We start from the raw sequence: 26445 nt of genomic DNA on the forward strand, positions 1-26445 counted from the left end.
CTGGCTAGAGGGAACACGACTGATTCCTGGCTCTGGGAGCTTTGGGACTTGTTTGTATTGCAGCTGTGCTGTAATTGTTCTTTCCTTGGAACTTGTTCTTGTTTAGCCTTTTGGGGTTTTATACCACTTTTATACAGAGTGGTATTCAGAGAAAAACTTAAGGGTACCTTTATGCAGATGTCTGGATCTGTTTCCCTGTACAACTCCCTTCCCTTGTGTACTCTCTCCCACAGTTTCTAGCCCGAACTGATGATTTCTGTGTCCTCATTTCAGTACAATTGCCAGTCTTTGAGTTCCCCTCTCTGTGCTACAGTTTGCAAATTAACTCCATGTAGAAAGCCTTTGTGATGGTAGGGTTCACCTTGTTTGTTTCCTATTGTCCAGGGATTACAGTCCTGTCCCTGCCTTTTGTTTAATGTTTAATAATTTTTTCCCCCTATATTTTGTCTGGCTTTCTAGTTGTTTATGGCTGGAGGGTAATTTGAACCTCCTCCTTACTCCCATGTGGCTTTAAATAGGAGTCTACTATATTATTTTAGGAACTCAAATTAGCTTTAATTTATAGTATTAATATGGAACATTGGATTTTTGGTGGAAAAGTTTCTCAAGTTGTTAGTGGTATTATTTTACTTCAAATTTCCTTGCAGCAGAATGAATCAAAATTAAAATGAAAGGTTAAGAGATACAAAAGAAAAAGAGAAGGAAGAAAAGCCAAAGAAAGATTGGAATAAATAATTGTTACGTTGCCATTTGTAATGAGACTTCAGAGTTCTATTAAAAACCCAAACTGGGAACATCTGAATGCAATATGGAAATGTAAAATGTATACATCTATTTTTACTGATACGGGTTTGACAAAGTATGACCATTATCTGTTGCATTCAGAAAAAAATAAATTCAGCATTTGATTAGTCAGAACAATCACATACCAGAAGCCAGTGATCAGCAATAAAAAGACGTGAATGAAATATGGGAAATTTAAAAATGACATGGTGTTGGGGCGCCTGGGTGGTTCAGATGGTTAAGCGTCTGCCTTCGGCTCAGGTCACGATCCCAGGGTCCTGGGATCGAGCCCCGCATTGGGCTCCCTGCTCAGCAGGGAGCCTGATTCTCCCCCTCCTTCTGCCTCTCCCCCCGCTCATGCTCTCTCTCTCTGTATCTCTGTGTCTCGAATGAATAAATAAAAAAATCTTAGAAAAAATAAATAAGAATAAAAATCACATGATGTTGATAAGTTAGTCCATTGAGCAAAAGGAAAATAAATTCTGATGGATTGATGAATGTAAAAAGCATGCCTTATTGGTGCCAAAACCAGGAATTAAGAGGAATAAGAAGGAAAAGAAGCAAAGCAAAAATTAAGAATTTCTTTTTGAGGAATACAGACAAGTGATACACATGCACACACTCCCCGCTCCCACCTTTAGATAAAATAAGTTTGAAATAAAGCCAGTTGTGCCAAAAAAACAATAACTTTGCAAGGGTCAGGATAGTGGAGGAAAAAAACATAAAACAGAGCAACAAACACTGGCTTGGAAGATTAAATGGCAAAGACAGCTAAGTCATACATGTTTTCCTTTCTTCAGCAGTGAGTGTTCATAATCATGAAGAATCATAAAGAAAAGATTAAAAGTAAATTCTATCTCCATAATATCTCTTGAATTAATTCCTTATTCTCAATTCCATTGTAGCAGTCATGTTAGGATTATTTCAAGAATTTCCAGTCTCTTTGTACATAGTCCTTATATTGGTGTATAGGTTTCTAAAAAAAGTCATCCCTTTTAAAAAAAAATTTCTTTGGCCTCATATCTCCCTACTGCCCCTCTCACTCACTCTGTTCCAGCCACACTATATTTTTCAACACTGGAAACACTGTTCTTCCAACTCTCACATACTCATAACTTTGCATTTGCTGTTCCTTCTACTGTAGTGCTCCTTTGCCAGATATCTGCATGGTTTGGTTTCTGTTGTACTTCATATCTCTACTGAAATGTCTCCTTACTCATATTAAATTTTAATTCATAAATTTTATAAGTATCATTTTAAATGGTAGGCTGTCATACTTCTTTTTTTTTATTTGTATTTTCTTGATGTGTGTTTTGTTTACAAGAGTAACAGATACTTCTTTTCACTAGAATGTAGTTTAGTGAAGGCAGAGATTTTGTTGTTTAACCCTGTATCCGGTGTTTTAACAGAGCCAGACACAGGAGGATTGTTCGAGTTGTCTAATGATGCTTGTTAAATATGTTGTCCAAGTAATTGCTTAAAATGTTTCTAACTATATTTCATCTCAGTTTCTGAGAGTGAGATGTGAAAATTTTTCATGATTGTGAATATCAATTCCTCATTGTTGTTCTGTAAATGTTCGCTTTATACAATGTGAGTAGTTCTGTTCTGTTTTCCTGGTAAATTAATCTTTTAATGATTAAATAATGACAGCCAGGTTTAAGCCACTTACATTTACTGTGATAACTCGTATTTTTATTTAAATTTTTATCTTCTTATTTTATTTTCTATGTATTATGTATTTTTTATTTTCCTTTTTGCCTCGTGTTGGATTGGTCAGACTTTCCTCATCCCATCTGTTCTTCCCCCTTTGATTGCTTTAACGTTTTCTTTTTCCTTTTTTCTTTTTTAATTAATTTATTTGACAGAGAGACAGCGAGAGAGGGAACACAAGCAGGGGGAGTGGGAGTGGGAGAGGGAGAAGCAGGCTTCCTGCCAAGCAGGGAGCCTGATGCGGGGCTCGATCCCAGGGCCCTGGGATCATGACCTGAGCCGAAGGCAGACGCTTAACCGACTGAGCCACTCAGGCGCCCCTAACGTTTTCTTTTAAATTTAACATAACTACTTAATAAATCCTGAAGATAATTATCCTCTCCCTTTTTTCATGAGTAGAACAATCAACCTTGGAATCCTTCAGCCCCAGTAAGTCAGTTTAGACTCTTACTCAGTTCTGTCTCTTTCCCCTTTGCTCATGAAGTTTGAAACAATGCTGTTTTGGCTCTTTGATCTACTCTGTTATATTGACTAATTTCTAATATTAAATCATACTTGCATGTTGATAATATTTACTAGTATTTTACTTAGGTTTTGTTTTTTCAACATAGATTTTTTTTTTTTTCAACCATAGTTTTTGGATATATTTGTTAGGATTTTGGTTCAAGTGTTTTCTTTTAAAGTGTTTTTGGGGTAAGGATGACTTTCTGACAATTTGCAATAATTCATGTATAAAACTACTTAGACTCTGTTTGCTTCAGCTTCAAAAAATTCTTGTGTTACATCTCCTTTTTTGGTTTTGATTAATATCATTTAAAGGAAAGACTTAAATAGATTTTCAATTGCTTAAAAAAGCTTTTTAATTTTTTCATATTATTATTCCTTTATTTTCTGCCCTTAGTGTTTTTCAACTTAAATACAGAGTTTGTGTCTTTTTAAGTAATGAAATAATTTAAAACTCTGAAATTATCTGAGTATTACCATCAGTTTCTGAATTTTTAAAATATGTGATTTCCTGTTTTTTCTTATTTTATGTGTTCAAAAAAATTTTTTTTAACTCCTATCCTTAAGTTCTGAGATTTCACAAAATTTAAAGGCATTAGTGTGTTTTGTTTTGTTTTTTAAATTGGATTGGGCCAAAGAATCTCACCTTACCATGACTCTTACTTTACTGAAGTGAGTTTTATAAATTAAATTGCATTACATTTGTAAGATGTGTGATTAGATTATGTTCAGTATTTACAAAAATTTTTTTGAGTGGTTTGCAAGGATATGCATCACTTTCATGTATGGAAGTGTCTTAAAAAATACAGTTGTCTGGGCATCATTCTTCAATTTCACTAGATATAGAGGTATAACTTGGTGCATGAATTTTGTAGATAACCCAGGTGGTTTCTAACCACCACTATAGACAGAGGGTCATCTCAAGGTCAGCTCAAAAGAGGGACAAAGCCTAATATAAAGAATACTTAAAGAAGTAAGTTATAATGACAAAATATATTAATCTGGGCCTATCCTCACATTTATGTATAAGGAAGGGCTGGGTTTGAGGGAAAAATGACTCTTAAATGTGATATTTACTATTTGATTTGGTAACATGTAGTAAAAATTGCCAAAATTATTTTATTATGTATACCTTCAACTTCCTTATGTTAAATATAATTGTAATCTTTAAAATTTAACTTTTAACTCTATGTCCTTACTTCTATGTAGGCCTCGAAGTAGAGGAAAAGCTACAGTGGAAGATGAGGACAGCATGGATGGCCTGGAGACAACAGAAACAGAAAATATTGTGGAAACAGGTATCAAACTTAACAGATTTTTAAAAATCTACATTATAATTTGCACAGTTAGCATTTGTCTATATACTGAGTTCTAAACTCTCCATGTGCTGAAATAGTTTGATAGGCCATGACAGTGAAAAAATTTAGTTCTCTCTCTCTCTCTCTTTGTTTCCTACAGCCCTGATTTAGTGGAAAGTATATAATACCTGTAGACAAATATCTTATTAAAGCAAAATTAAACTGGAATAAACAGTAATTCCAGGCTGTTAATGTGATAATTTATAGTATATTTCTGCTTTTGAACCATCCAGCATTTGTTTGAAGCTGATTGTGTTAGTATATGTGTGAGGGGAAAAAAAATATGTTCCATTAAAGAATAATATTGTGAAATGCTGGGTTAAACCAGACCAAATGCTTTCTGGTCTGCTGGACATTTAGGTACCTTAAATCTAATGTGTATTATGTACCTGCAAAAGGAACATAGAGTAGATTGCCCAAAGTAATTTCCAGAATTTATAAAGTTAATGACTTAAGTTGTCAAAGGGATGAGGTTTCATATTATATTCAGAGACTATCTGTGTGAGATGGTCTCTCATGGGCAATGTTTTTTTTTTTTTTTTTTAACAATTGTTGGATAGAGTTTAGACATAGTGATAGGCTTTTTCTCTGAAGTTGATTGTCCTCTTCTTGTTGTTTACAGAGTATCATACAGTTTTTAGAGAAGAGTTAGAAATTGCTGTATCTTGAAATACAATTTTCCATAAAATACTTTTGGTTGTCAGTGTGTTGCAGCTAGATGGCTGTAATTCTTGGAAAGTCTTCAGATGTTCTCTAGTTCTCATCCATCTTTTCAGTAGGGTCTTGGTAGGTAGAGTGATGACTGAAGGTTGGAATGCAGAATTCTACCTTTTGCTGTTTTGCTGCAAATTCGTTACCACATTGTTTTAAACTTGAATTTATGTAAATTCTCCACTGGTTATTTTTCATGATTTCTTTTCCATAAATTTTTTCTGTACCATATACTATTACTTTCTAGTGAAAGGTTTTTTTTTTTTTTTTCAAGTTTTAAGTGACATTTTCAACATAATGATTATTTACAGGTTTCTTTAAACCAGTGCTGCCAGACTGTACCCCAGGCCCCCTTTTCTGCATTTAACAACAGTCTTCCTGAGTACTTTCCCTCTTTCTCTGAAGATTTAACACCTGCCTTTCTATTTCCCTCTGCTTCTCCCATTGTGATGTTAATAATCTATTCAGTACCCAGGCCTCTTGGCTCCTTGATTTCTCAACATTGTGATTCTCCAGCCTACCTCAGCCTGTCTGTCTTCTGGTCATATGTGATCAGCTTGTGTCATTCATTGTCTCACTTGCTATGACAATTGCTGTTTCACTTCCAGAATCTCGGCATCAGCTGTTCTACCCTCTGACTACTACCTCTTCTTTTTCCAGCTCATTTTCTCCTAGTATAGCACCATAATAATTCTTGAACCATACTGAGTCCTCCAATCCAATGATCTTAGTGATGGGGTTGTTACCCTCCTGTGTTAGCTCAGAGTCTGATCCACTGTTGGAGTCCTTCTCTTATTCACCTTTAACGCCTTTACCATCGTTCCACTGTTTTGTTTTTATTACAAAACCCAAATTCTGCAGCTGATAATGGCTGGTGAAAATCATAACCTTGCTGACTGGTTTCATTTTAAATTTATGACCTCAAATCTCAAGTGGGTATGATTGCTACTCTGCACTCATTCTACTTTTATATAGAAATTTCCTCTCCCATTATCAATGATGGTTATTTCACCACCTTCTCTTCTCTCTTCAAATTTCCAACACCTCCTCCTGTTTTTCATTCTTCAGATATGATGATCTTGCTTATTTCAATGAAAAAAAGAAAAAATAGAAGCAACCAGGAAAGAAATTCTACATTCACCCACATTTCCTGCTTGTAGCTCCTCCCATATATTTTACCTTCCCTACTGTTAAAATGGGATGAAAAGTCTCTGGTTATCAAAGGCCAGCTCTTCTGCTTGTGTCCTCTATTCTAACTCTTCATCTCTTAGGGACTTTATGCCTTCAGTTTTCCTGGGTTTCTTGCATCATGCATTTCCTGTCTCAGTGAATGATTTCCATTAGCATTTGAACATGCAGTATTACCTTTCTTGAACACGAACACCTTCTCTTGATCAGATATCCCTTTTCAACTACTTTATTGCTTTTTTGCTCACCTTTATAGGAAAAATCCTTGAAAGAGTTGTCTATACTTATGGCTGTAGCTTATTTTTGCCAAAACGTCATTTTCTCATGAACCTCATGAGAGGTTCTCATGAACCTACTCCAAGTTGGGCTTTCTTCCTCCCACTCCACTAAAATCATTCTTGTCAGTGTCACCCATGATCTCATATTGCCAGAGCCAGCTTTTAGTCTTTGTTGCCCTTAACTATTCAGTATTGTTTCACACAGCTAACCACTTTCAGTAGTGACAATTTATTATTTTTTTTACTTGATTTTCAGGACACCACATTCTCTTGTTTTTTTCCTACATCACTGGTGTCTCTTCATTCTCTTTTGCTCATCTTCAGTTTAGTTGCTTTAAGTATTACCTATGTGCTGTGACTCCAAAAAGTATATTACTAGCTCTTTTCTTGCTTTGAGCACAACCTATATCTTTAGCTTCCTTCTTAACATTTACTTTTACATGTCTAAAGAGGATCTCAAACTTAATGTGTTTTCTGTGGCACTATTTTTTGTTATCCTGAAACTTCTTTTCCAGTGTTTCCACCTCATTAAATGACATCATTATTTTTCAGGCTGAAAATATGGAGCCCATTGGAAAATCTTTTGGGCTTTACTTTCACAATATATCCTATTTCAAACACTTTTCGTCTCCTTTACTAATCTCATTCCACTACTTTCCACCACCACTCCTTGTGTGGACTACTGCAAGAGCTTCCTGACTCCATGCATTTGCTCTTTATTCTGGTCTTATTGTCCCCATAATAGTCAGGGATCTTTTCGAACCAAACTAAGAGTCTTATTTCCCTCTGTCAACCATCCAAAGTCTCCAGTGATACTTAAAATAAAATCCAAAGCCCATACCATGATCTTCAGAGTGTATTAATCTGACCTTGGCTGCCTGTCCAACCACATTTCCTACTCTTCCCCTTGCTCACTGGGCTCCAGCCATACTGGCCCATTTGCTATTCATAGAGTCCACTAATCACGTTCTTTTATAAGGCTTTTGCACTTTTCATATGCCTTGTTTAGAACCCCTGTTCCCAGATACTCATATTACTTATTCTCTTAATTCATTCAGGTCCTCACTCATTTGCTGTCTCCTCAGGCCTTTCTCGACCAACTTGTCTAACACTTGTCACTCTGTCCTTTTCTCCTTTGTTCCTAGTATTTAAACAGATACAACATTGTATGACATACTTGTTTATTACATGCCTTCCACCCTAGACTGCAAGTTTCATGAGGTTAGGGATTTGTCTTGTTCATTGATTTATTCCCAGTGCCTAGAATACTTCTAGACACATGGTAGGCTTCAGTTCACTAACTGAAGAAGTATTACATTCTTACAGTTTTATTTTGTTTTGTATTTTCTAAGCTACTGCTGTTCTTGGAACATCACCACAAAACTAAAGTTCTGATATTTAATTTTTCCTTATGTGATGAGTACTAAGCCCCACAAATGGACTGTCTTCTCATACTATCTCTTAAGAGGTATCAAGGCAAATAAAGTTTAGTGAAAGGTTTTAACAGGAGCAGGATATTTTTCTTATTCTGGCCTTTTATACTAAAATTAAATAAAATCAAGTGAGTTAGTCTTTGCTCTTTGTCCTTGGAAAGACCTTCATCCAGTTGTTTTAGTGAACGTGGAGGGCAAGGAGAATAGTAAAGAAAAGAATAGAGAACAGTTGTTAAAACTACTAAGCTACAGGGGCGGTTGGTGGGCTCTGTCAGAGGAGCATGTGACTCTTGATCTCGAGGTCCTATGTTCAAGCACCATGTTGGGTGTAGAGATTATTTAAATATGAAACTTAAAAAAAAAAATCTATTAAGCTATAAATAAACCCAAGCAAAGAGAAGAGTTCCATACATTTCTAGTCAGTTTAAAAGCACATTTGAGTTGGCTGCAAGGTTTTAACATGTGCATGTCTCAAGGCCCAAGGTTTATTGGAAGGTCTCTTATATCTGTAAATTTTGTGTCTTGGTACATTTGTTTAATGACTTATAGTAATGTAAGAGAGTATTTATTAAAATGAGTATAGGGGGTTTGTGTGTGGGGGTGGGTGGTAAGTGGTGTGAATGAGTATCCTATAAGTGGCCATTGGGAAAATCACAAGAAATTTCACAAATCAGTTTTTTTTTTAATTTAAATTCATTTAATTAACATATAATGTATTATTAGTTTCAGAGGTAGAGGTCAGTGCAGTTTGTTATGTTTTTATGGTAAGAAAACCCTATGGGTTTTTTGGAGGTAGTGGCTGTTACTAGTCTGTTTTTTCCCATATAAATTAAATCAACTCGAATGAAGTGCAAGTTAAGAAGAGAAATTCCACTTTTCTTTCAGAATTATTATATAATCAGGGCTTTGCAAACTTGTTTTAGTTAATTATAATTGGTTAATTATGATTTAGCTAATTATAATTAAAAATTTATTTTGACTGTTGTGGTAGTTTGGCCAGTAGGAGTCTCTTTTCAGCTGGCTTCTAAGTCCTTTTATTATCATCTCAAAATGTTTCAAAGCTCATTGCTCTTTGGCAACAATATTTTTCAGGCCTGTGTTTAATTTTCTCTACCCCAGGATATGAAGTAGACTATTCTCTAAGAACTCCTAGTTCTTTTTAGCTGAAAATAGTATTAGAGATAAAAAAGTGGGCTCTAAGGATGCGAATTATTATATTGTTTTTATTGAGAATTAATTATGTTAGTCCATTTTAGTGGTATATTAGTTATTGCATAGATGTGAGAGTGTATTCATCTGCTTATAAATACTTGTTCACATTAATACTTCATTACCTCTAGTATAATTTTTTTAATAGACTTTAGATTTTAGAGCAGTTTTAGGTTCACAGCAAAATTGAGTGGAAGGCCCAGATACTTCCTGTATGCCTCCTGCCCTTACATATGCATAGCTTTCCCCATTGTCAACATCCCCCACAGCATGGTATATTTGTTATAATTGACGAAACTTCAGTGACATGTCATTATCGCCCTAAGTCCATCGTTTACATTTTGGTTCACTCTTGGTGTTGTATATTCTCTGAGTTTGGACAAGTGTGAAATGATATGTATCCATCATTATAGTATCACACAGTATTCTCACTCCCCTAAATCCTCTGTGTTCCACCTATTCATCCCTCCCTCCCCTTTAATCCAAGGCAACCACTGATCTTTTTACCATCTCCATAGTTTTGCCTTTTCCAGAATGTCATACAGTTGGAGTCATACAGTAAATAGCTCTTTCAGATGGACATCCTTCACTTAGCAATAGGCCTTTAAATTTTCTCCATGTCTTTTCATAACTTGAGAACTTTCTTTTTAGCACTGAATAATATTCTATTTTTGGGATGGACCACAGTTTATCCATTCATCTGCTGAAGAACACCTTGGTTGCTTCCAAGTGTTGGCAATTATGAATGAAACTCCTGTAAACATCCACATGCAGGTTTTGTGTGTACGTAAGTTTTCAAGTCCATAAGTTTCAACTCCTTTGGATAAATACCAAGGAGCATGATTGCTGGGTCATATGTTAAGAGCATATTTAGTTTAATAAGAAAGTGCCAAACTGTCTTTCAGAGTGGCTGTACCATTTTGCATCGCCACCAGCAATGACTGAGAGTTCTTTTGGCTCCAAGTCCTTACCAGCATTTGGTATTGTCAGTGTTCCTGATTTTGGCCATTCTAGTAAGTGTGTAGTAGTATATCATTATTTTAGATTACATTTCCCTGATAACATATCATGTGGAACATCTTTTTGTCTGGTTATTTGCCATCTGTGTATCTTTGGTGACCTCTCTGTTATATTTATTAGCCCATTTTAAAATCAGGTTGTTGGTTTTCTTATTGTTGAGTTTTAAGAGTTCTTTGTATATTTTGGATAACAGTCCTTTATCAGATATGTCTTTTGCAAATATTTTCTCCTAGTCTATGGCTTATGTTTTTATTCTGTTGACAGTGTTTTAAGCAGAGTAGAAATTTTTAAAAAAAATTTTTAATTTATTTGACAGAGAGAAAGACAGCTAGAGAGGGAACACAAGCAGGGGGAGTGGGAGAGGGAGAAGCAGGCTTCCCGCTGAGCAGGGAGCCCGATGCGGGGCCCTATCCCAGGACTGTGGGATCATGACCTGAGCCGAAGGCAGATGCTTAATGACTGAGCCACCCAGGTGCCCCTAGAGTAGAAATTTTTCATTTTAATGAAGTCCAGTTTATCATTTATTTCTTTCATGTATCATGACTTTGGTGTTATATCTAAAAAGTCACTGCTAAACCCAGGGTCATCTAGATTTTCTCCTAAGTTCTAAGAATTTTATAATTTTGCATTTCACACTTACTTTTTTAACTTCTGTAAGGACGTATGGTCTGTGTCTAGATGGATTTGTGTGTGCGCATGTTCAGTTCCAGCATCATTTGTTCAGAAATACTATTTCTTCTACATTGTATTGCCTTTGTGTCTTGTTTCAGTGACCAGTTAAATATTTATTTGGGTTTATTTCTGGCTTCTCTATCCCATACTATTGATCTATTTATTCTTCTGCCAAAATTACACAGTCTTGATTGCTGTAGCTATATAGTAAATCTTGAAGGCAGTTCTTCAGCTTTGTTCTTCTCCTTCAATATTTTGTTAACTAGTTTGGGTCTTTTGTTTCTCCATAAAGTTTTTAAAATCAGTTTGTTGATATCCACAAAATAACTTACTGAGATTTTGATTAGAATTGCATTGAATCTATAATTAAAATTGGCAGGAACAAATGTCTTGGAAATATTGAGTCTTGGGGCGCCTGGGTGGCTCAGATGGTTAAGCATCTGCCTTCGGCTCAGGTCATGATCCCGGGGTCCTGGGATGGAGCCCCACGTCGGGCTCCTGGCTCAGCGGGGAGTCTGCCTCTCCTCCTCCCTCTCCCTCTCTCCCTGCTCATGCTCTCTCTCTCCCTCTCTGTATCTGTGTCTCAAGTGAATAAATAAAATCTTTAAAAAAAAAAAAAAAAAAAAAAAAAGGAAATATTGAGTCTTCCAATCCATGAACATGAAATATCTCTACATTTATTAATTCTTCTTTGATTTCTTTCATCAGGGTTTTGTAGTTTTTATCAGACAGATTTTATGTGTATTTTGTTAGACTTACACGTGTTTGATTTTTGGGAAATGCTAATTTTAAATGGTATTTAAAAAAATTCATATTCCACTTGTTCATTGCAGGTATATAGGGAAATGATGGACTTTGTATATTAACCTTGTATCTTGCAACTTTGCTATAATTGTTTATTAGTTCCAGGGTTTTTTTTTGGTCTTTGTTTGTGTTTTTGTATATCCTTTTGGATTTTCTACATAGATGATCATTTATATCTGTGAACAAAGACAGTTTTATTACTTCCTTCCCAATCGGTATACCTTTTATTTCCTGTTCTGGTCTTATTACAATAACTGGAAGAACTTCTTTTACAAGGTTGGAAAGGACTGGTGAAAGGGTGACATCCTTGCCTTAGTGGGAAAGCTTTTAGTTTCTCACCATTAAATAACGTTGTTGCTTGTAGGGGCTCTTTTGTAGATATTCTTTATCAAGTTAAGGAAGTTCTAGTTTACTGAGAGTAGTTTTTATCATGAATGGGTGTTGGATTTTGTCAGTACTTTTTTTGTATCTACAGATAGGATTATGTGATTTTTCTTTTTTAGCCTATCAATGCGATGGATTACATTAATTAATTTTCAAATGTTGAACAAGTCTTGGATACTTGGGATAAATCCTACTTGGTCATGGTGTATAATTTTTTTTTATACATTTTTGGATTCACTTTGCTGATATTTTGTTGAGGATTTTTAAAATTTATTTTTATTTTTTATTTTTTAAAAAGATTTTATTTATTCATTTGACAGAGACACAGAGAGAGAGAGAGGGAACACAAGCAGGGGGAGTGGGAGAGAGGGAAACAGATGTCCCGCGGAGCAGGGAGCCCAATGCGGGGCTCGATCCCAGGACCTTGGGATCACGACCTGAGCTGAAGGCAGATGCTTAATGACTGTGCTGCCCAGGCGCCCCTTGTTGAGGACTTTTGCTTTTATGTTCTTGAGAGATACTCGTCTGTAGTTTTTGTTGTTGTTTTATTTTGTTTTCTGGTATAATGTCTTTGTTTTTTGGCATTAGGGTAATGCTGTTCTCATAGAGTGAGTTAGGTTCCTTCTGCTTCTGTCTTCCAGAAGAGATTATTGAGAATTAATATAGTATCTTCCTTAAGTGTTTGGTAGAATTCACCAATGAAGCCATCTGGGCTAGGAGTTTTCTGTTTTAAAAGGTTATTAATTATTGATTCAACTTCTTTAACAGGTATAGGTATATTCAGATTGAATCTTTCTACTTGTGGTGAGTGTTGGCAAATTGTGTCTTCTTTTCATTTTAATTAAAAAAATTTTTTTTGAGAGAGTGAGTCGAGCAGGGGGGGAGGGGCAGAGGGGGAGAGAGAGAAAATCTCAAGCAGGCTCCATACTCAACATGGAGCCTGATGTGGGCTTGATCTTACAACCCTGAAATCATGACCTGAGCCAAAATCAAGAGTTGGACCATTAACCAACTGAGCTACCCAGGTGCCCCTGCAAATTGTGTCTTTCAAAGAAGTTTATCTAGGTTATCAAATTTGTGGGTATAGAATTATTAATTGTATTCCTTTATTGTCCTTTTAATGTCCATAGGACCTGTAGTGATGTCCCTTCTTTAATTGCTTGTATTAATAATTTGTGTTCTCTACCCTTTTTTTCTTTCAGTAAACCTGGCTAGAGGCTGATTGATTTTATTGATCTTTTCAGAGAAGCAGCTTTTGGTTTCATTATTTTTCTCCATTGATTTCCTGTTTTAAATTTCATTGATTTCTGCTGTAATTTTTGTTACTTCTTTTTTTCTGCTTACTTTGGATTTAATTAGCTTTTTTTTTCTAGTTTGATTGATTGCTTTTAGATCTTCTTTTCTAATATATACATTCAGTGGTATAAATTTCTCTCAAAGCACTGTTTTCACTGCATCTCACAAATTTTGATAAGTTGTGTTTTCATTATCATTTAGTTCAAAATATTTAAAAATTTCTCTTGAAATTTCTTATTTGATCCATATGTTATTTAGAATTATGGTGTAGGGGTGCCTGGGTGGCTTAGTTGGTTAAGCATCTGCCTTTGGCTCAGGTCATGATCCCAGGGTCCTGGGATTCCTGCATTGGGCTCCATGCTTATCGGGAAGCCTGTTTCTCCCTCTCCCTGTCTCTCCCCTTGCTTGTGCGCACACGCACTCTATCTCTCTCTCTTTGTGAAATAAATCTTAAAAAAAAAAAAAAGAAGTGTGTTGTTTAGGGGGTGCTTGGCTGGCTCAGTTGGTAGAGCCTGTGAGTCTTGATCTTGGGGTTATGGGCATGGAGCCTATTTAATAAATAAAATTTAAAAAATTAAAAAGAAAAAAGTGTTGTTTAACCTCCAAATATTTTGGAATTTTCCAACTATCTTTCTATTCCTGATTTCTAGTTTAATTCCTTTGTGGTTTGAGGGCAGACATTGTATGATTTCTGTTATTTTAAATTTGTTTTGTGGCCCAGAATGTGGTCTGTTGGTGAATATTCCATGTGATCTGGAGAAGAATGTATATTCTGCTGTTGTTGGATGAAGTAGTCTATAGATGTCCATTTTATCCAGTTGATTGATGGTGGTGTTGGGTTCAACCATGTCCTTAGTAATTGTCTGCTTGCTGGATCTGTATTTTTGATAAATGGGTGTTAACATCCCCATATGTAATAGTGGAGTCATATATTTTTCTCTGCAGCTCTGTCAGTTTTGCCTCATGTATTTTGACACTCTTGTTAGGTGCATATGTGTAAAGGATTATTATGTCTTCATGGAGAATTGACCCCTTTTTCGCTAGGTAATGGCACTGTTTGTCCCTGATAACTTTACTTGCTATGAAGTCCGCTGCATCTGAAATTAATATAACTTTGCTTTCTTTTGATCTGCAGTCTACTCTCAGCAAATTTCTACTATTCAGCTCGGTATTATTAACTATAGTCATCATGTTGTTACATTAGCTCTTTAGACTTATTTATCCTATGTAACTGCAACTTTGTGTGTTTTGGCCAATATTTCCCTATCTCCACCCACCCCTCCTCCCCCAGCCCCTGGTAGGTACCATTGTACTCTGCCAATTTTACATTTTTTATTAGAATTTTGACTTGATTTGTTAGTCTCTCTAGGCTATACAGACTTTTCAATGTTTGACTGGAAGGAACTTTTCTCAGATTATCCCTGATAACATCAGTTTCACTCTCAAGAATCTAAATGGTCAGTGAGCATTTGCTTGAATCCTTCCTTCCATATTTCAATTAACATTACACTATGTGACACCTTCAGACTACATTGTCAACAGTTTTATCCAGAGTTCTTACTTCATACTAGACTTGAGGCTTGCCCAGGGGACCTCATTTCTCACAAACGAAGTTCAACATATTCAGACTGAGTGCATGCTTGTGTCTTGGCTTTCACTTTGTGTAGATCAGTCTCTCAATTACCCAAGTATTTTTATAAGAATCACCTCTTCTTTGTGAATGCCTACCCGACCCCCCTTTTCAGAAATTCTCCTTTGGTCATTAGACTTCACTAAGCCTATTTTTCTAGAGCTTTTACATATCCGGAAGTGTTTGTACCTTACTTCAATGGGGAGAGGTTTTTAGAGGATATTGCATTTTACCTGTAACTCTAGACATGATATTTAAATTTTATTTCTGAACAAGTCTAGTAGATCTGGAAGCAAAGCTTATTACTAAAAACCCTGAGCAGTTTTTGTTTGTTTGGCTTTTTTTCATTACCTCCAAAACTCCTTTGTGCTGTTTTATTTTTACTTTTAAGATTTATTTATTTGAGAGAGAGAGAGAGATAGTAGGGTTGGGGGGAGGGACAGAGGGAGAGAGAATCTTAAGCAAACTCTGTGCCGAGTATGGAGACCAACATGGGCTTCATCCCATGATCCTGAGATCACGACCTGATCTGAAGTGTCCAAGAGTCGGACACTTAATCAACTGTCCCACCTAGGCACCCCTGTGCCATCTCTTTAAAGTCATATCTTACCTCCCTCCCCCAAACCCTGGCGATCCACTGATTTGTTCTCTCTCACTATAATTTTGTCTCTGAGAATGCCCTATAAATGAGATCAGGGACACCTGGCTGGCTCAGTCAGTGGAGCATGGAACTCTTGATCTTGGGGTTGTGAGTTCAAGCCCCACGTTGGGTGTACAGACTAATTAAAAAAATTTTTAAATCTTTAAAAAAACTCTAAATGAAATCATACAAAGTGTAATTTTGTCAGACTGGTTTCTTTCATTCAGTTTAGTACCTATGAGAGTCATCCAGGTTGTTATTATACGTATCAATATAGATTGTTCCTTTTTATTGCTGAATGATAGTACTTTGTATAGATGTACCACAATTTGTAGTGTAATCATTCACCTGTTGAAGGACATTTGGGTGGTTTCCAGTTTTTGGCTATCCAAAAAACTATGAACAGTATAGGTTTTTGTGTAGAAATAGGTTTTTATAAGTGTTAGTCTATCAGTTTTATTATTGTTTTTCAAAACTATTTTAGCCATTTTTTTTCTTTTGTCTTTTCATATCAATTTTAGAATCACTTGTCTTTAAAAAAAACAAATCCTGCTGGGATTTTAATTGAAATTGTGTTAAGCCTGTAGAACAGTCTTAAGACTGATTTGACATCTTTACTATGTTGAGTCTTCCGTTGCATGAACTTGGCGAAGTCTCCCCATATGAGGCTTCTCTGATTTCTTTCATTGGTGTTTTGTAATTTTTAAATATAGATCCTCTCATATTTTCTTAGAGTTACACTAATTATTTCATTTTGGGGGGAGCTACTGTAAATTAAAAATGGTTTTTACTTGTACATTGCTAATATATAAAAATATGATTTATTTTTGTATGTTTGCCTTGTTCTCTGAAATCTTGCTGGATTTCACTTACTTGTATCAGGTGAGCTGTAGGAATTTTTGTGGATATCCTTTCTAACTTATGGAGTAAATATTTACTTAATCAATTTTCATTACTTACTAAAAGAAAAAAAAAGGGATTAAGCTGGAATGTCCTTTAACATGATTTGTAGTGTTTTCCCTAGGTTTGGATATTAATTATTTTTTATTTTTATTATTCCTTATTTTCTAAATGGTTTTCAGTTGTAGTTTTGATCCTTTTTTTTGACTTACGAGGTGTTTGAGAAAGTTTATAAAATTTCCAACTGTTTGTATGGATTTTCTCTTTATTTTTGTTACAAATTTCTAATTTTATTATATTGTGTTGGTTTTATACACTTTGTACATTTTAGAATTTGAGGTTTCTCGAAATCTTCATTGGTTTTGGAAAATTCTCAGCTGATATATATTCCATTACTGCTTTTGCCCCATTCTTTCTTTCTTCTAATTAAATGCTCATTGAACTATATCACTGTTTGTTGCCATTTACCTTCATTTTTGTATTTTTTAATCCTCTTGTCCATTTGTTCTTTATTTTAGACAGATTTATTTAGATACATTCTAGATAGATGTTCCAGTTCACCTGTCCCCTTTTGGCATTGTCTAGTCTGCTGTTAAACATATGAATTAAGTCCATTTAATATATTTTAAAATTGCTTTACTATTATTTTTCAAATTGCAGCATCACTTTTTATGATTTCTAGTTCCCTTCTGAAGATTTTAATGCCTGGTTTTATTACTTTCAACATAGTAAATACAATTGGCTTAGAGTTTTTCTTTGATTATGCCAATGTCTGGAGCCCTCTGGCTTGGTTTCCATTGTTTCTGCTCATTGCTCATGTTGTCTTGTCCCCTCTTATAACTGATTATCTGTGTTTGTGTGGTGGACAATGTGTTTAACAGTTTATATATAGAAGTAAATTGATGTTTTTTTTTCTTCCAAAGATAGTTTTTCTCTGATTTTTTTTTTTTCCTGGTACCTTGAGGGCACTAGTAATATAGGACCACCTCAGTTCAATTTCATGGCTTTATTTTTTGTTCTAAGCATGCGATGCAAAGCTGTGCAGCAGTCCTTGCAAGCATTGTTTTATTTCTGGTTCTGTCTTAACTCTTAATGTCCAGCCCTTTGGGGCTCCTGCCATTCTTGAGCCCACATTTCCTGGTGGTTGTTGACTTCTAGAACCATCCACAGGTCTGTCGAAAGTCTAAACTGACACCCCCATGGGAAGTGCAGCCCTGAGTGCTGGGCTTCTCTCCATGAGCTTCCTCTGTGATTCCTCACTACCTTGTTAGGTTTTTTGTTGTTTTTAAGACTTGTTTACTTTTAAATTATTTCTTTCAACTTTCTTATTTGTCTTCAGTGGGAGGGTTGTTCCAAATTACCTAGTCTGCTGTTAGTGGAAATAGATATTCTCTGGAGTTTTCTTTGAATTGTAATATGTGGCTTATGTAAATTTTTCTGGGCACTGAATAGAATGTATAGCCATTTTTGTCCCCTTGCATGGTATATGAAACTTGATTTCCATTTATTATATTTAGTCAGTTAGTATCTTGTTATTAAAATAATATAAAATAACTCAAACAAGAAAGAAGGAAATCTATGGGTCATACACTGTCAGGTTCAGAGGTGAGATGGGTGTAAGTTTACCTAATTCAGGTTTACTCTTGTCACAAAGTGCCTGGTTCATTGCATCTCTCTGCCTTTTTCTTTTTTTCTTTTTTCCTTTCTTCTTTCTTTGTGTGTGTTTTTTGTTTTCTTTTTTTTCTTTTTTTTTCTTTTTTAGTCAGCTTTGTTCTGTGGCTGGCTCCCCTTGATGGAAGATGGTTGCCTGCAGTCTTGGGTGCTACATTATTTCTTGTCCATATCAGAGCAGAGGGAGCATGTATGTGTATCAGCTAAACAGAATTCTAGGACTAGTTTATTTAGATCATATGTCTGTCTCTAACCCAGTCCATTTCAAAAGTAAGATAGTGTGTGCAATCCCAGTATAATAGAGCTCACTCCTAGAGAGAGGAAGGGGAGCAAAATGATGGCTTCAAGGCAGAGGCATAGAATGGATGCCAAAAAAGGCAATTGTGATGTCCGCTACATAGGCCCCACTTACAGATCATGTTGTAGAGATCCTCCATCTGCTTCTTTACTTTTTATCTGATTCTGTGAAGGACAGGGAGAGTTGGGCAGCTCATGTTTTCTGCTGCTTTGATCTGCAGATTAAATCCATAGGTTCGGTCCTGCCTTTGTTTCAAGAATGTTTTCCTCCTTAGAATCTTTGAATGTTTTTTCTGTTCAATTTTCTTTGTCAAGTAGTAGTAAGTATGCACATTGTACATGTTATTCATCTTCCTTTATCACTTCTACTGTTTTTAGACTTTTCTGTGTGTTTTCTGTAGTTCATCCTCCACATACTAACATTGTTTTCGGAATTGTTGCTTCATGCAGGTCCTCTTGTTTGCAGTTCTGCAATTATTTTGTTTTCTTTAATTTTTTCACTTCAACTCACACTCTTCACACACTTCAGCTAAGCAATGGTTAGCAGTTTTAGCTCTGGAACCAGACTGCCTGTGTTGGAATCCAGGCTCCTCTGCTAATTGAATTTTTTTTTTGAGTTTTATTTTTAAGAAATCTCAACACCCATTGTGGGGCTCAAACTTACAACCCTGAGATCAAGAGTTGCATGCTCTACCGACTGAGCCAACCAGGCGCCCCTTTACTTAATTATTCTTGAGCAAAGTTCCTTAATCTCTTACCTTGCTTTCTTATCTGTAACATGGAGATGTTCATAGTAGCTACTGTTGGGAGATACTCCTCCATGGTCTCTTGCACTTGACATATCTTGTTGTGTATCCCAAGAATGTAAGGCCTTGACTGTCCCTTATCTGGCCATTTCTCAGGGTTCTGTTCACAGTGAGTAGTCTTGAAGAAGAGGCAATGTCTCCCTCTGGGACAAAGAGCAGGCATGTTTAATGCTTACTATAAAAGCAGTGGGTTCCCTATGCTCTTTGTTCCTTCCTTGTGATGCATTTCACTGCAAGGACAGGCATTTATTTGGGCCATGGTGTGGCCCCCATAAGACTTGGGGGCCAAAAGGGAACTGACAGCAATATCCTCATGTTTGTGCCACTTGCTGTGCAGTGAGTAATGAAGTCCTTGGTCTTTGATCCAGGAGTCTGTTTTCTGCAGCATCTATGGAACAGTAACAGACTAACTTATTAGCTTGTGTAAAATCCCAGACTTAGAAGCTACCTTCATACGGTTGTTGTAAAGTTTAAATGAGTTAACACATGTTAATCACTTACAGCATTGCCTCGGACATAGTGAGCATTTACTGAAAGTTAGCGGTAAAGGTTTTAAGTATTTTCGTATTCTCTGCATTGAATTTTTAGGCCTAAATAAAGATAAGGCTCAGAAGATTAAGATTGCTCTACGTAACTATTATATGGTGAAGATGTATATTGTAATTTATTGGTTTTATTTTAGTTTCTTGTATTTTTTTTTAAGATTGATTTATTTGAGAGAGTGGGAGCACACATGGAGGAGAGGGGCACAGGGAGAGGGAGAGAGAGTCCCAAGCAGACTCTGTGCTGAGCGCAGGGCCAGATGCAGGGCTTGATCCTGTGACCCTGAGATCACTACCTGAACTGAAACCAAGAGTTGATTGCTTAACCAGCTGTGCCACCCGGGTGCCACTAGTTTCTTGTATTAATTGCAAACCATGAATATCCATTAATAACACACTTTAAAAAAGTCATACAGAAAACTAAACAAAATACTTTTATAACTAAATAAAACATCCAGAGAGCAGTTGAATTTTAACAATTACTATTTTAATTAACATCAGTGTATTCTTTGGCTCTTGATAACTGTTGGACTCTTATTCTTAATGTTTTTGTACTGAATTTCTAAAAATCACATTAAAATTATAACAGTGATGCGTATTAGTGAAAATTTATAGAACTATGGATAAGTATAAAGAGACTAAGTTAGCCGTAGAAGTGTTAACTCCAAGAGAAAACCAGTATTCCACATTTTTGTGTATTTTTGGTTGCTTACATTTTAAATCTTTACATGGCTCTGTGAAAGTAGTGACTATCTTCATGTTATTAGTGTCAATATTTTAAGTAGTTTAGTGAATAAATATAGGGTAACTGTTTCTAATATAGTGCTAATTCTTCCGCTGTACAACACATTTTGGATGTAGTGGATACACTAGATTCAGTAAGATACAAACAGAATGTAAAATAGAACTGTCAGAATGCAGGCTTATTTTGACCACTGCTGTTCAAAAGAAGGAAAGGGCGTGATTACACAATTTCTAGATACGTTTTGTTCTGTAGTCTTAGTATAAAGAAAGCATGAAAGGCATCACCGTTCTGTGGAGGTAAAGGAAGTTAGGAGAGAGAAAAAATTTTTATTCTATTCAATGTTTGACTAAAGCACCAGCAGCAAGGCATGTTGTTTGGATAAGAAGTAGACAGTGAGTGCTGGTGTTCGTTAACATAATTAGTAAATACTAGCATGTTTAAAATATTTTGTATGTTTTTCTCTGTGCTTTTTGTGATTCTTTATGTATATGTATACAGTAAGATTTGTCTGCTTGCTTGATATTAATTACACCACATGTAATTAATCAGTTATTGGGCATCATCCAGATTTTGCTCTGAATGGTTTGTAAAACAGATACATTGCCTGTTTCTGTAGAGTGCATGGTCTGGTAGGGTGTCATCGACAGCTTTGCCAGGCTCTTTTCCAAATAATGTTTTTAAATGAATAAAATAAAATACATACGTTTGCAAAGATAAATGATTATTATTGATATTGTCAAAATAGTAAAAAGCCAAATTTGTAATTTCATAATGTGTTTTTAAAAATTTATACTTAAATTATAAATCCTAATTTAATTTTAATAATTACCATAATTTTCAAGTAGTGATGAGGGTAAATGATATTGTGGGATATCTGCAAACACTGAATGTGATAAGAAATTACCTGCTTTCTGTTGGTGACAGAGACATAGTTGCTCTATCACTCTACTTGTGCATATATTCATAATGAAATGAGTTTTTAGGATTCTAAATTTCAAAGGTTAGTAAAAAATTTTTCCCTCCTAATATCCTAGAACCCCTGATTAAGTAAATGCATTTTTAAAAATTTTTTATTTTATTTTTTAATTTTTTGAGTGGGGGGCGGGTAGAGGGAGAAAGCAAATGAATCTCAGGCAGACTCCATGCTGAGCGCAGAGCCTGATCCTGGGCTTGATCTCAGCACCCTGAGATCACGACCTGAGCCTAAACCAAGAGTTGGATGCTTAACTGACTGAGCCACCCAGGTTGCCCCTAAATAAATACAATCTTTAAAATTCATTCAAAGATAGGGTGCTTTGAAAGAATGTGTTATGTATCAGTAAGGGAGGCCATACGTAGACTCTGGAATAGTTTTGACATTGACAGTCTATTCTGTCAGGTCGGTGAGTTTACTGCATATATTTTTAGGATACATACAGAGAATTACTTAACCTTTGAGGGAAATAATTTCTTAATTGTCCAAAATCAGAATGTATTATTTCCATGAAGTTGGCTGGGAGGTAAATGCTCTCTTTACTCAATAATTTTACTCAGCACGGCTTTAAAAATAAACAGAAATACACTGTATTTTCAGTTTTCATTTCATATTCTTCATATTCAACAAATGCTTCCTCAGTAACATGGTGCTAGTAAAATATTAACATTTCCCTTTAACGTTAATCTATTCATAAAACCTTTGGGCTCCGTGAGAGACTGCCGGGAGCACGCGGCAGTTAAGTGAGCAGGGTTGAGCATCCCTGCGCCTTGGAAGCCCATTTTGCTTCATATTAGCTGTGTGATCTCTGGCTTGTTGTTTAACTTCCTGACTTTAGTTTCCTTACCTTGTAAATGAGGATAATATGTCAGATATTACTGTTGTTCTTTAAAAGAGAAGAATTAAATGAGAGAACTATTAGGTGCACACCTGTATTTGTCTTTTCAGTTTTAGCTGGCTTTTAATGCCTTTTTGAAGCCTTTCTAAGCTGTACTCCCACCTCTTCCATTGGCTCTCATCACACCCGTACCTCCATCCTGACAAGTGTGCTATCCTATTATTATTTATTATTCACTGTCTCCTGACTAGATCCATTGAGGGTAGAAATCCTGACTCTGTTATAAAAACTGGCTACTATTTGAATAGAATATATGGTACACAGTAGTTACTCATAAAGTTTTGTTTGGTAAAAATCATTCTAAAGTAATGATTTATTAACTTCTCAGCAGAGAGCCAGAAGCTGCCTAAACAAATGTTCTCTTTATTCTTATTATTTCCCACAATATAATGTAATCATGTGTGATCTAATATCAAGAGTTTGGTATCTTAGTGAGTGATACCTAACTAGATGGGGAAGTAAATAGATAGTTAAAATATCATGTGTGAATGTAGATAATCAGAATAGCAACCACATACCTACCCTTACCATATACTTAAGGCATTGGGCTGAGTGCTTTACGTGTAATATCTATTTTACTCCTAAAGAGAGTTTTATACTAGGTGGTATTAGCTATCTTTTAAATGACTGACGAACTGAAATTGAGATGAGCTAACTTGCCAAGGTCACTTGGCTTGCAAATGCAGATTCTGGACCATTTGATTCCAAGCCTTTGATTTTAACTAATACCTCAAACTAAACAGCCATTGCTATTCATTCACAGAGGCAACTGTTTGGGACTATAAGTAAGAGTCATGGGAGGAATGGCATTGTTTAGGGGCAGGGGTTGGATCTGATTTACTGTTGCATCCCCAGAGATTTGCACAGCACTTAGGCCGTGCCACTGAATGAAGTACGCAGGCCGTCCAGGTTCTCTCAGAACTTCCTTACACATGATTGGGTTCTTTAGTATTGTTACCTCTGCACATATGCCACCTAGTGGTTCAAGATTACACACAGGTAGGGGCTGCCGATAAAATCATCTCTCTGTCATCCCTGTGGTCAGTGTGGACTCTTCTGGCTTTAAAACATTTTGTGACCAAGTAGCATTGCCTTTATTTTAGGTCAAGTTCAGAGTAAGGAGAAAGATACACCAAATATTTTATATCAAAGAAAAATATAACATGGAAAATTTTAAAATGTAAAAAGTGCCTGCTTACTCCCATTTCATGGTTTTAGACTGTTAGGCATTTGAACGAATAGAATGCCATGAAAGGCAAAAACTCTGCAAAGTAGCCGAGCCTGGGCTCTTTTACTGGTTGAATGGCTAGCTTTTGTGGTTTTGGCACAGGCCCAGGATGGTGTTCAAGAGTGCATTTTTGGTAGTAAAGTGTGGATAAGAAGTACTGGCATCAGAACTCTGCCCTCAGTTGTCATTGAGTTTACGGTCATTTCACCAGAGCACTTCTGGTTGGTCTCTCTGGTTGGATATCTGGATGGCATCATTTTCAGCCAGAGCAATCTGTTTTCAGGAGAAGAGAGAGACATAAACATTAGTTTAATTGTCCTGGCTTGACTTTGACAGATAGTAAGATCTAATTTTTTCTACTAAACGAAGAGTGACAATTAAAAAAGATAGGTTCGATCTTTATGTATAGTTTCACATATTTACGGATACTTTTTCCTGTTTCTGTTTTGTGGCTGGAACTGCTCCCTAGGAAGCAGTCATAAGATTCCTCTTTATTTCTCCTTATTCCTTAAAAAACAAATGACTAAAACAACAAAATCCAAACCAAAAACCCAGCCCAAACCCATCAATCCCTAGTGTGTCTTCAGCAGATCCAGGGTAGGATCATGGGGCAGACCCAGTAATAGCTGGAAGCAAAAGGAGAACAGGATGAACTCGTGAAGCCTGCCTTACTATTATCCTCTTTGTGGATCAGGCCAGTTCCAGATCCCATTAGGGGAAAAAAACTCCCTCTAGTCTGAATCTGTTTTTTGCTCCTCTGAAATGCAAGGAGCCTAATTTCTAAAGGTTGTGTACCTGAATACCTACCAGCCTACCATTAACATTTATGTTTAACCTTGCCATCTCTTTCTGATCTAATTTGAGAGAAGGAGAGGGAGAGAGAGACAGAGCAGACAGACACTGAGAGATTGACACTGAAACCTACTGGTTTCCCCTTAGTTATAAGCAACAAAAAAGCTCCTAAACATATTGAAAGTGTTCTGTATTTTCTTTTTGAAGGAGAGCAAAATAAGGAAGTAGTTGGGATTGTGCTAGTTTGCCTGGAGAAGAATTTTGACGAGAGGCCATACGTGGTAGATAGCAGCATATATCAGAGAGCAGACAGGCTGCACCCTGTTGGAGGGAATGCAGTTTAGGGATGGAGGCTAGGAGAGCTAGCTGGCCCTTAGGAGAAAAGTCTCCCAGGGCAATATAATGGCACATGACTCCAGTCCATGTGGCTCAGGATCTGTGAGCTTCTGAGGTACTCTTGTTATTACTCCTCTTATCTTGACTCTGACCCTTCCTTATTATCTAGTAATAGGAATCGTACAAAAGAGCATATCCCACATGTGCTCAGGGCATCTCTGGGTAGAAATGAAATGCTTCCTTAAAGGCATTTTTATATATGGTCATTTTATAGTATTTTGAATATAATAGGCAGAGGACTCTGTCTAGTGGAACCATGTTACTTTCTGTTTTTGGTTATAAAAGCACATAGAGGGCAGGCAACACAAAATAACTTTTGGGTCTTTCCACATGCTTTCCCTAGACCTATAGGCTCTGGAGGCACCTGGTCTGCTTTCCAAGTTATTGCAGGTCACAGATCCACCAAATATTTTGATACAGCATAAAAAGGGTCAATTGGTTTCCAAACTCTAGTATCACTGTTCTCATTGCCTGATCACCAACCCACATTTTAAGTGTTTGTTACTGCAGTTCCCCACTCTTGTGTTAATTGGGGCATGGGCTACAATGCTGTAAACGGAGACCCCAAAATACAGCAGTGGCGTAAATAAAACAAATTAATTTTTTTTTCATGCAGAATTTCTGAAAGTGAGAGGTTCAGGCATCTTTGCTCCCTGTGGTTGTTTATGGACCTAGACTCCTTTCATCTTGTTCTTCTGCCCTTCATGAGAGTGTTGTTCTCATCGGCAGCATTGCATCTGGGTTGCTGATGTGTCTGTGTTCCTGTCCATAGGAAAGAGGGAACATAATTTAGTCTAGAGCAAATCCCTGCCTGTTAGGTGACGTAGAAATTGCACGGTCACTTTTGGTCATACTGTATTGGTGAGAATTTGCCACAATTAGCTACAAAGAAGGTTGAGAAATAGTAGCTAAGAAGTTATGTGCCCTTTTGAAATTTGGGTGTAAAAGAAATCCTCTGTCCATTTTTCTGTAGGGTAATGTGCCTTGTTCATCTTTCATGATGCAAAGTTCTTTACATATTCTAGATTTGAATGCCTATTTGTGGATACAAATCACATGTATTTTCTTTCAATCTATGATGTACTTTTTCATTTTGTTCATGAAAATATAGAAATTTGTTATATAGAAATTTAGTATTTTAATGTAGTAAAGTTTGCAAATCTTTTTATAATCCTTTAATACAAATATACTTTGTAGATTTGATTCTAGGTACTCTCTCAGTTTTGTGGCTAGGGGTAGACAGGACAGACAACGTGATTGATAGGCCCAGAAGCACTTGATTTATGGTCAACTTTACTATTTCAATTTAAGAAAGAACAATGTTATTTTTTTTTTTTTTAAGATTTTATTTATTTGACAGAGAGACATAGCGAGAGAGGAAACACAAGCAGGAGGAGTGGGAGAGGGAGAAGCAGGCTTCCTGCTGAGCAGGGAGCCGGAAGTGGGGCTCAATCCCAGGACCCTGGGATCATGACCTGAGCCAAAGGCAGACGCTTAACTACTGAGCCACCCAGGCGCCCCAGAACAATGTTATTTTATTTTTTAAATATTTTATTTATTTATTTGAGAGAGAG

General features: G+C 36.2%; 1 protein-coding gene across 10 annotated transcripts in view; it reads left to right on the forward strand.

Annotated features, from left to right (window-relative positions):
* The first annotated feature begins 3535 nt into the window (after nt 1-3535).
* The window catches only part of KMT2C (lysine methyltransferase 2C), a 195195-nt gene continuing 172285 nt past the window's right edge, over nt 3536-26445 (forward strand). For 7 of the 10 annotated variants that reach the window (XM_032394303.1, XM_032394302.1, XM_032394300.1 and 4 more), the window contains exon 1: nt 3536-4298. In XM_032394303.1, the coding sequence (XP_032250194.1) occupies nt 4190-4298 (109 nt within the window). In that variant the 5' untranslated portion in view covers nt 3536-4189. The remainder of the gene's footprint in view (nt 4299-26445) is intronic. The other 3 variants (XM_032394304.1, XM_032394305.1, XM_032394306.1) reach the window with 1 other exon arrangement.

This window comes from Phoca vitulina, unplaced genomic scaffold (assembly GCF_004348235.1).
Source record: "Phoca vitulina isolate PV1807 unplaced genomic scaffold, GSC_HSeal_1.0 scaffold80, whole genome shotgun sequence".
Lineage (NCBI taxonomy): Eukaryota > Metazoa > Chordata > Mammalia > Carnivora > Phocidae > Phoca > Phoca vitulina.